Here is a 10,733-nt window from a genome sequence, read left to right on the forward strand (position 1 = left end):
CTTCCTTTCTTTTATATTTGTCATGCTAAACAGTACTAGCTAGTACTAGCCTAGGCTTGTTTCCGCATAGAAAATAGACACACGTAATTCGTTGGGTCACACAGGCTGTGAGCAAGGATGCCAGACCATAACAGCAAGACCGATATGATGGAGACCCACAAAGGACTTTCCTATGAGGTTGCAGTGTGAATGCCGTCTTGTTTCTGACGTGTGCGGTGTGACTTTCATAGAAAGCTCAGCTCTCGGTAATTCCTCGTCGATCGAGCTTCCGGGTATATACAGTGTCTAGTTCATATATAAAGCTTCAAGCGTCAGAGCACGGACTTAGTGTGGGACTGGTCAAAGTGGAATTAGTGATTATATATGATACGCATAACATATTTAACCATTTAAATGGTGTGTGTATATATATTATAGAGGGTGTTTACATACTCCATAGATGTAGCTGCAATAATAAGTTCATTGACGGACTGAAACGCTGACGGATACATATATACATAAAACCGTGAGTAATGTATGTAAGATATATATATGCTCTAGCTATCTGTAATTTAGAAATAACGATCTAACTCCTCACTTTTCCCATTATACTGGTCTTTTTTCACACCCTTCCTTTTTGCAATATCATGTTACCCTCAGCTCTTATAAATTGTTCTTGCTATTTAATTGGTTCCTCTTTGTGTTTTCTGTGTTTGATTTTATTCTTCGATCGTTTAGTATATACGCGGTTGTTTTTCTTTTATAGTTCATATGTTATTTGTTTGTTTTCGTGTCCCTCGTATGCTGTCCATGTTTCGATCGCTCATGCTCCTTCGGAGTGTGAGTATGCGCTTTACAAATTTTGCATTATTATATCTAGAGACTATATATAGGTATATTTAGTTATAATTATTATATATAATGTATCAAACGCGCTATATATCTAATATATATATCTTCGTTATAATAGTGGAATATATATATAGATACATTGCAACATATTTATATATACACAGACAGAATTAACTTATACACACAATAGTTTTTTCTAGCATTATATATTTACTATTGTACGTCATCTAGAAACTATATATAGACGATATATTTTTGTTCATTTTTGCACAAATCCCACAGGAGGATTTTTTCTAGCTGTCACTTATGAACTATTATCAAGTGATGCTCATAGACTGTAGTTATACAATAAACCATATAAGATATACGGCAATCAAAAATTTGGTTAGGTTTTTGTTTTTAAGCTCGGAAGTATAAAAGTTGAGCTATTTGTCGGAGTTTCCCAGTTGCTATAAATATTCACTTTGCATCCTGGGACTGCTTATGTCACGCAACCTTATAAGCGTTCTACCTCGAACTTATACACGTCCTTCGTGCTACTGTTGGGTGTAGTAGGTCATGTTGTTGGAGGACTTTTAAACGCCTAGTTCAGATTCATAGTTTTCGCTGATTGATAACATCTTCCATACTACCTTCAACAGACGTACGAACGATGGGCACGTTGGAGCTAACACGCCAAACAACTCATTTCAACGATCACAAAGATGGCTGCCACTCACGGACTCTTCCTCTCTGTAACAAGACAAAAAGCACCAAACTTTTAACTGGCAAGTCGACGGAGACGCTGACTGTGCCAGAAAAGTCTGGTCCTCAGGAGAAATCAAATGTCAGAACAAAAGACAGCAGTAAGTGTTTAATTGCATCAAATCTTCCTTTCAATATTTGTGTATGGCTTTGTTCCAGAAACGACTGACGTCTGATCCAGGTAATTATAGGCCGGTAAGTTTACCGTGCATTGTATGTATAATTTTAGAGAGTGTGGTCAGTACATTTTATCATTATTATTGCAGCTGATGTTTTATCATATTTTGGATTTTGTGCGTGTGTTCACAGAAGACACTACTCGGCATTTAAGCCCTGCAGTTCAGGCAGTAATGGAAATGGATATCCCAGTCCAATATATTGAACTGGCAAATGAAGTCCATGTAATGGAGACAGGAAAAGAATTTTCGCGAGTCCAAGATTTATATCTCTGTGCCATGGCAATCGCTGAAAGTCCCGAGAAACAACATGAACTGGCCCATAAAGTTTATCAGCATCAGAATGCAGCCAAAAAAGGAACACAAGCTCAGGAAAAGATTCCAGAAGAAACCCTACATTGTTCATCAGAGAGAATTAAAACTTTTGAGGCAAAAAAAGTAGCTGATAAGGCAGATGTGCAGCAGCGTTTCCATTGTTTGCTGGCAGAAAACAAGAAATTGAAGAAAAGAAAGCTGTGCCGTTCCTGTCAGAAGGTTGAGCTGGCTTCCAGTGGTGTCACCTTCCTTCCATGTGGCCATTTTATTGTATGTGAAGAATGTGCTGAAAAGCATGATAATTGTCCAGCATGTGGTAAAACTATTATGGGTACTGTACGCACTTTTCTGGCTTAGAGAATGGCAGATGTCTTTGTAATGAATGTTCAGTTAATTGAAGTCACTTCCTTCTTCCATCAAGAGCTCTTTTGTCCCTTAAAACACAAGGTAGATGAATGCTGTTGATGTATTGTTCTTGGGAGACCATAGAACAAATGTCACTGAATTTGTATTGTAACAGCAATATCAATAAAATCTTAAGACCATTTGGCTGTTCAAGAAAGGTAGAACTTGAGGGAAATAAAAGAGCTCTGCCTGATGGTAAAGGGAATGGATTTTGTGACAACATGGAATTGTGATGTTCAATAGTTTAAGTTTTAGGTAGATCTAAGAAATGCTTTTTTGATTAGTCTGATTATTTTGTACTAAACAGACACTCAAAAAATATGTGATGAGGTTTGACCACTATTAAGACATAGACATAAATTGTTGCATAAGTGTTGAGGCAAAGTGCAAATGTCCATGATTAGAAGTGCATGCTGTAGTATATATGATGGGGAGTCTTCATAATTTGTAGTATGGTGGTGCAAATACAGTAAATATGAACTCCCTTGGTCTTGTTAACCTCAAAAATAGATTTGGGGAGGGAAGCTGGAAAATTACAAAGTTACAAGAGCTAACAAGCAATGTGTAACTTAAAAGTTGTCATTTATCTCATCGGTTTTACAGAAATGTTCACAGCACTAGCAGTCACAAGAATGCCACGAGCTTATATGCACTGACGGCAACTCTGTCTGCATTGAGAGATCCATGATTGGACTTGTCTGATTTGCAGTTGGCTTGTGGCTAAAATAGATTCCTTTAACAAGAATATTTTTTTATCCTAAATCTTGAGAAGGTAACTAGTTCAACAAAGTGTCCAGGCTATAAGTTGTACTTATATGACTGATTTTGTCTAGTTTCTCTTTCAGTCCTTTGAGATAAATCCATATTGGCAGTGAACTTTTTGCTGTATCTAGCACAAGATGTGGGATCAGGAAAGTTGTATTAGAGGTTTTAATCACTGGGTTCACTTTCTTTGGCTAGTTTAGAGTTGGAAATAGAGAACAAGGATTTATAGATTTGTGGAGGAAAATTACATATTGGATAAATAAAAGGAAAAGGCAAGATAAACCCAGATTCAAGTAAAAGGGAGAATATTTGTTGAGGATGCACCACCGTTAACAGTAATTTCACCAATACTTCTGTTAGAGAACCTTGTCAAAGTAGAACCCAACCTTTGGTCTGATTAGTATCTAAAACCACTGGGGCAGGAAAGGGGAAAATGAAAGTAGAGGTGTCGGCCACCAACCTTGGGGGACCTCGTGATGGTGGCCTGTAATATCCTTTTCAGCTCTGTTTATTTTTAATTGGTCTTGGGTGTTCTTTGTAATTATTCTTTTTTTTTCTCAGTAAATTATGTTGTTGATGTATGGAGGCGAGTGAGCAAAAAAAAAAAGAAATCTTGAAGCTAATTGTTTCCATCAGGTCCCCTGTGTGTTCGTGTGTGTGACCCACAAACTAAGATATTTCTTACTGTATTTTCCTGCACTTAATAAATCACCTGTTCTTGCCAAATGAGAATGATGTTGGAGACAACATTGATTCTCGTTCCAGTTCACTTTAGAAAAAAAATAAATGGCTAATATTTCGGGTTATCTTTATAAACTATTTACAAAAAGAAAATAGCAGCAATAGAAATCTTGTTAACAGAAATAAAATACATATTTTATGTCTAGCACCACGTTTCTCAACCTTTTAATTGATGCTTCCAGACAAAAACAGGTACGTCCGCGTCCCCCACTTAATTTAATTTTACAGTGCCAGCTACGTTCACTCATACCAATATGAGATACGAGAAACTTTTTTTTTTAAATGACCACCCCATTCTCCCCCGTCTCAAGCCCCACAGGTTGAGAACCGCAGGTCTAGCATTTTACGGGGTTTTTTTGTTACAACTAAAGTTGTTGCTTGTGATGAAAGAAGTGCATAATGTTCCAAAGAAGAACCATTTTATTTCTTGAACTGTGGCATCTGTTTACAGGAAATGATATAGCCCTAGTTTATGGCTGCATGTAAAATACCACTATACTACAAATATCGAGTTACAATAATGAAAGCCAGTACCGTGAAAGCTACAAGTCTAGCTGCAGCAGCTACAGACAAGTGAGAAGGATACAAGGATTAGTCCAATACGCAAACAATTGTTAAAATGTTGACTGTTGTATTCAGCAGGAGCCCAAGCAACTATCCTCTGGTAACCAGTGAAAAGTTGTACGAGATTATAATGAGGCAAGTGTAAGCGTTTACCATGAGCAGTATCAGATGACATGGAAATATTTTGAAAAATTTATGGTGAAATGGTGTTGGAGACACCCGCTTTGCCTTCACTTAAGGATAGTGTTCTGTAATTGAATATTACCTTTATGATTATTATCTTTTGTTAAATCAAATTAAACTGTCAAGAATAAAACCTTTTTCTGCTGTTGTTTGTTTACAGTGTTCAGACTTGCAAGTTATTCCCTTTGTTCAGATGAATATTTAGGTTCTTTCACCAGGTGCGAGGCACAGAAGTAATCTGAGCATCATGGGATGCGAAGATAAGCAGACTAGGCACTATGACCATGCAAATAGTTCAGTTGTGAGGTTTATACCCGTTTGCTAACTTTAATCCACGTCACGTTTTTGGTGTTAACAGAAGGCCTTCGGTTGAAGATAAAACTGGAAAGCGAGAACAGCTGACCTGCCGATCAGCCGTTGAGTTTCGAGGAGACTGATTGCCATGGAGTGTCCTCCTTACACGGGCCTTTCACATAATAATAACAACAAACGTGTGGTTTATATAGTGCGTGATCACGCATGCTCTCAGCGACAAGTAGAAGTTCTCTTCCAGTTTTTATGTTGATATTCCATACATGCAAAGTATTTGAACATAGCACATAATTTGTTTCACACAGAGATGGATACAAATCTCGGGTTATTATTGTCTTCTGGTTGGAAAGGAAAATAATTTCCTAGCGGAGTGGCTGAATAATAATAACAGTAATCACATATAGCGTCATATCCCGGCCCTATGGGCAAGCTCATGCAGGAAAACGCACACACATACGGACACACGTAACATAACATGCAAAATTATTGTTTAGGGAATGCCATGTGAGATGAAAGATGTGTGGCCAGAAGTTGCTCCTAACGTGCACATCTCACTTGCTGCAGATGCTCCTTTCTACACCACAGGTCCAGTCATAGAACGGATCTAACAGAAATCTTTTTTTCTGCTCATTAGGTTGCCTGCAGAATGTCTTGGAAAAACCAAAAGGAGTTCATAAGCCCTCGGAAGAAAAACAGTTCAAATCCACCGATATAATAGTTTGAAGACGTTCAAATGTTCAGGGAGAAAAAGCGACGCAGATGTTTCACTGGGGAATGCATGCATAAAAAGAGTATCAAAAAAATGATTTTCTTCTCAACTTGTATTCTAATGACAGTATGACTGACGAACTGCGAAAGAATATAGCGCTGTTCTGTGAATAAATATGTAACTGTGTAATCCATTGTGCAAACCACTTGATTACCGACCATGTGACGCACAGCTTTTATTTTCCGTGTAAACTAAGGTATAAGGATACAACCTATTCTTATTCTTTTCCCTCATAGGGCAATGGACATAAGTTCATGCCACTAAAAGAGAAGTCCGACACACCATGTACAGGAATATGCTCGATCGTCTCTGGGGTTCCATGTCGACAATGAACGACGTTCATACGAGGGTAGTTCAAAACGTTCTAAGCCTCACCCAGAAAGAAGAGCCATAACTGAACATTTTTGTTGTGGTAACACTTATGGTAACTTCTTATAAAACTAGGAAAACAAATACAGATTTCTGTGTTAATTTGTGTGCAGGTGAGGCCTATTTAAAGGTGAAGGGTAGTGCGACAAATATAAAAATGGATAATTCAGGCCCAAGCAGGTAAAGTATCTTCAAGAGAAAGGTATGACACCCAAGGAAATCCATAAGGATATGGTACTTCCTGAGGACTACCCTTCCTATGTAGCTGTGAAGAAGTGGTCTGCTGAATTCAAGCGGGGTAGAGTCAGCACAGAAGATGACCGTCGGCCTGGTGGTCCAAAAACCTCAACCACTGGTGATCAAGTTGATGCCATTCACCGTATGACTTTGGATGACAGATGTCTGAATACTAGCAGATAACTAAGTCCATGCATTAGTGATTAGTTGTTGTTCAGTCCACACTGTTTTAACTGAGATCTTGGGGATGAGCAAGCTGTCGGCAAGATGGGTTCCAAGAATGCTGACATTTCCGGGACACTTCTGATTCGCTTCCAGGCTGACCCTGAGTATTTCTACCACAGATTAGTAACTCAAGATGAAATCTAGGTTCATCACTTCGAACTTGAATCAAAGTTTGAAAGAATGTTAATGGACAGTACTATGCATCAAAATTAACACAACTACAGAAAGCAATCATGTTGAAACGCAGATGGAAGCTGAAGGCAGATGTACTCTTGCTCCAGGATAATGCGCCCGTTCACTCTGCTTAGGTTGCAGTGGCTGAAGCATCTTACTGTGGCTTTGATTTGCTACCCCATCTCCCCTACTCACCAGACCTAGCTCCATCTTACTTCTATCTGTTTCCTAAACTCAAATCCCACCTACGTGGTCGCCATTTTGGAAACAATGATGAAGCCATATGTGCTGTGGAGGAGTTTTTGATGGTCCAGGACGCCACCTTCTCCCGTAATGTGACTGCAATGCTTGAGCATCGTTAGACCAAGTACATTAATGTCAAGGGCAACTATGTAGAGAAATTAGGAAAAACTGTCTTGTTGCTGCAGCTCCTTCGAGGTGAGGCTTAGAACTTTTTGACCGACCCTTGTATTCTTGCCTCCTGAGTATTTTGTCTTTGAAGGGGTGGCTGCATCCCCCTCCTCCCCCAACCCCAGTTCCTTCGCCACTAACATACACACAACATGAATTTATATACATAATACAAAAATTTAACTTGTACATAAAATCCGAGGTACTCACAAAATGTGAATACCGCACCTTTCGAGGAAGACGCAGCCTCCACTTCCCTACGAAGTGTCTCGTCATTTGCCGTGTTCCCTAGGAAGTGAAGAGCTGGCTGGAGACAGTTAATTTTATTGTCTTCCCCTTTTCTCTTCAAGTTATCTAAACAAACAAAGGCAAAACTTTTATTCATTCAACAATTGTGGCTCGGGGGCCTCGGCCACCCGCGCTGTACCCTTCTGTGACATACAACTTCATTCCACTGTGACACAGCTTTTCTTTCTACAAACATTAGATTCGCACCCAGAGTCGGCGCACAATGTATGTATGTCCTGTAAAATTTCTGTAAAATTTGTGCCTATATTTGAACTTCGTGGCCTTGCTTAACAGTGCATGAGTGGGCTGGAATAGTTTTTGATAGCTGAACTGTGAACTATACTCATTGTGCACCATACTTTTCTTTTCCGCTTCACGCAGTCACGCTGTACCACTTTCTTTTTCTATTATGCAGTTTAAGTTGTTAATCCATTTTTCTCCTTAACCGCAAAGATCATCTTTCTGATGGAGAAATGACATCTTATTTCATAACCACGTCTTATAAATGTCTTTTGCTTGAACACTGCGAAACACGATCTTCTGGAAGCCTAATCGCTTCTTGCCTGCTGTGCTCACCCAGCATTTTCCTTTCTCTCTCTCTTAAAACACCACATGGCATCGAAAATCGAAATAAGAATTTTCTCTGATACCGGTGGTACTATCATGCGGTGTAAAACGTAGTAAAAAAGAAAAAGTAGTTGTACACCTAATCTAATTTACCCTAATCCAGTGAACCAGATAATGTCCTTTGGGTGATGTGCACACGCTTGGCGCATCAACAATTATTTTGTTAATGGCTGGTAATGTCCACATACAAAGAAAGGCTTCTTCGAAGAATATTGTGTGTGCAGCATATCACAGTACTTTTAGACACAAATGCTTGGCTCGTAGGTAAGAAAACAGCTTCAAGAATGTTTTCTTTAAAATAGTTTGACAGCATGTAATCCACGCAGCATCTCCTGTATGTGGGTACACTGGGGTGGGCCAGTCGCGCAAGCACAACACAGAATAGTAAGATGCTTTTTTTTTCTTTTCTTTTTTTTTTAAGCTCGTCAGTAGAATAGCGGAGGAGAAAAAAAATTCCCAGGAACACAGGAATCTTTATCCTAGGGATATAAAAAGCAGAGCAAAACACACACACACCACTAACCGTTCGAACACCAACGCATCTCAAGAAAGTGCTTTTAACTCTCCAACCTCGACTACTTATCAAAACTTCTCCATCAAATCTTCCAGACCAGGGATGCCCAACCTACGGCCCGCGGGCCATATCCGGCCCGCGAAACTTCTGCCCACAGTGCAGGAAATCGGCATGTTAGTAATAAAAAAAAAAATTTAAAAAATCGGGAAAAAGGGAAGAAGAAGTATTTATCCCCACGTAGGGGCGTTTCCCAATCTTTTTTTCGATGGACGAACATTTCGATTCAGTTCTCCGACTTGGTGTCTCTACGATGAGGCCGGACATTCAGAAGTTGGTTTCGGGAAAACAACTTCAAATATCTCACTAATTACTACATAATTAATGGTAAGTACAACTTGTTTCTAATAACAAATTGTATCTGCTCTATTTTTTTTTCTTTTTTGTATTTTTGAGGTGAAGTGGCCCGCGACACGGCTGTCCGAAATGGATATGGCCCGCGACACGGCTGTCCGAAATGGATATGGCCCGCAGGCCGAAAAAGGTTGGGCATCACTGTTCCAGACCATCTCGCCCCACCTCCTGTATTGTCATGTGGCCGGATCCGGTCACCCTGGACTTGGCCGGTATGCCCGATTAAATGAGTTCACTTCTAAAAAATCGGATCATCGATGATGTCATCAACTTTATTTTTAAAATCGTCGCTGTTGAATTTGTTCTTATAAATCGGGTTTATACGTTACGTATAAATATTTTAGTACATTTTCAAACCGGAAATTATTTAGGGTCAATCCATTCTGCTACAACAGACAATGATTTTATTTATTGAAAAATTGAAAACGACTTCTCTGTTAGATATTACACAAGGTTAGTTCCTGTAGTTAATCACTCACTGGTTTGTCCAGTTTTCTTGTGACCAAAACTGGCGTGTTACCGTCGCGAAAGTGTCAATATTTCATGATAAATTATAATTATGTACATAATAAAGATATCTTGTATCTTGTAATCACAGTGACATCGTATGTTTCTCACTAACCGAAGCGACTACTACTGCTACTACTACTGTGTGTAGGATTAGAGAAATTAAATTTACACGAAGTTAAATGGACTCCCAAGTTATGGTTGATATAAAATAATGTTGTCTCCCTCGTGCGTTTGCACAAAGAGGTATTTCAAAAGCTCTGTCAGTTGGTGTAGATGGAGGATGGAGGACAGGTTGAACAAAGATGAAATAAATTATGATATAGACAGAATAATACCTATGTCAAAGTAGAATTCATGTATCTCTGATGGTTATTAGTGTCATTATTATAAACTTTTGCAAAAGATATGCTCAGAGCGCTTGTCATATTTAGGAGTAGCAGGGGTGAAGGGCAAGAGCGTGAGACACAAATAAAGAACATAGTTGAGTTGGGATGGGGTTGTGGGGGAAGGGAGAAGGTAAGAGTTTATTTTCCGGATGACAGCACATTATATCGTTCATGACGTTCGCTGCCATGGAGGGCTTGGTCTGTATTAATGTTTCCACGTATGAATTTCTTCGTGTAAATAGCTTTATCATTCTTTGAGATATTAGTGTCATGTCCGTTATCAAGACTAGACTGGCCGCGATAAGACCCATGACAGAATCGAGTATCCGCCCTCTTGGCTCAGGCCCCTTTGCTGACGTCACAGATTCGTCAGACGACATCCTCTTCAATCTCCGTCTGGTATGGCACCACCTACAAACAGAAAGTCTGACTAGACCGGATTGTGTGTGCAGCAAACAGAACTACTGGCTGTGATCCACCCTCCTTAGGTATAATTATCTACTACCAGCTTAGTGTGGGCAAGGTACGCAAAGTTGCGGCTGACGCATCCACACAGCCAATGGCTTGTTCTCTCTCGTGCCCTCTGGAGTTCGATAGACAAGTCAGGGCCCGAGCTTCCCTGGTGAGCACGAACGTGTGGCTGATCGCATGTGTGTTTAATATTTATGATCAACCTGAAATGTATGGGTGGTGAGGTACGTGTGTGTGTGTGTGAAAGACATGCAGGGAGTGAGGGAGAGAACGAGAGAAAGCGAGGGCAGAGATAGTGTATGTGT

The 10,733-nt window shown here is 39.6% G+C and overlaps 1 protein-coding gene across 2 annotated transcripts; it reads left to right on the plus strand.

Moving 5' to 3' along the window:
* Positions 1 to 152: 152 nt before the first annotated feature.
* Positions 153 to 4,868, plus strand: LOC112564928 (baculoviral IAP repeat-containing protein 3-like). Of its 2 annotated transcripts, none has more exons than XM_025240080.1 (3): positions 153 to 514; positions 1,473 to 1,676; positions 1,885 to 4,868. In XM_025240080.1, the coding sequence occupies exons 2-3, from the start codon at positions 1,484 to 1,486 to the stop codon at positions 2,421 to 2,423; spliced, it is 732 nt and encodes a 243-aa protein (XP_025095865.1). In that variant the 5' UTR covers positions 153 to 514; positions 1,473 to 1,483; the 3' UTR covers positions 2,424 to 4,868. The 2 variants fall into 2 exon arrangements, with proteins under 2 accessions (XP_025095865.1, XP_025095864.1); XM_025240079.1 differs by having other exon boundaries at positions 158 to 505.
* Positions 4,869 to 10,733: the final 5,865 nt, after the last annotated feature.

The sequence above is a fragment of the Pomacea canaliculata genome, linkage group LG5, assembly GCF_003073045.1.
Source record: "Pomacea canaliculata isolate SZHN2017 linkage group LG5, ASM307304v1, whole genome shotgun sequence".
In the NCBI taxonomy this organism is placed as follows: domain Eukaryota; kingdom Metazoa; phylum Mollusca; class Gastropoda; order Architaenioglossa; family Ampullariidae; genus Pomacea; species Pomacea canaliculata.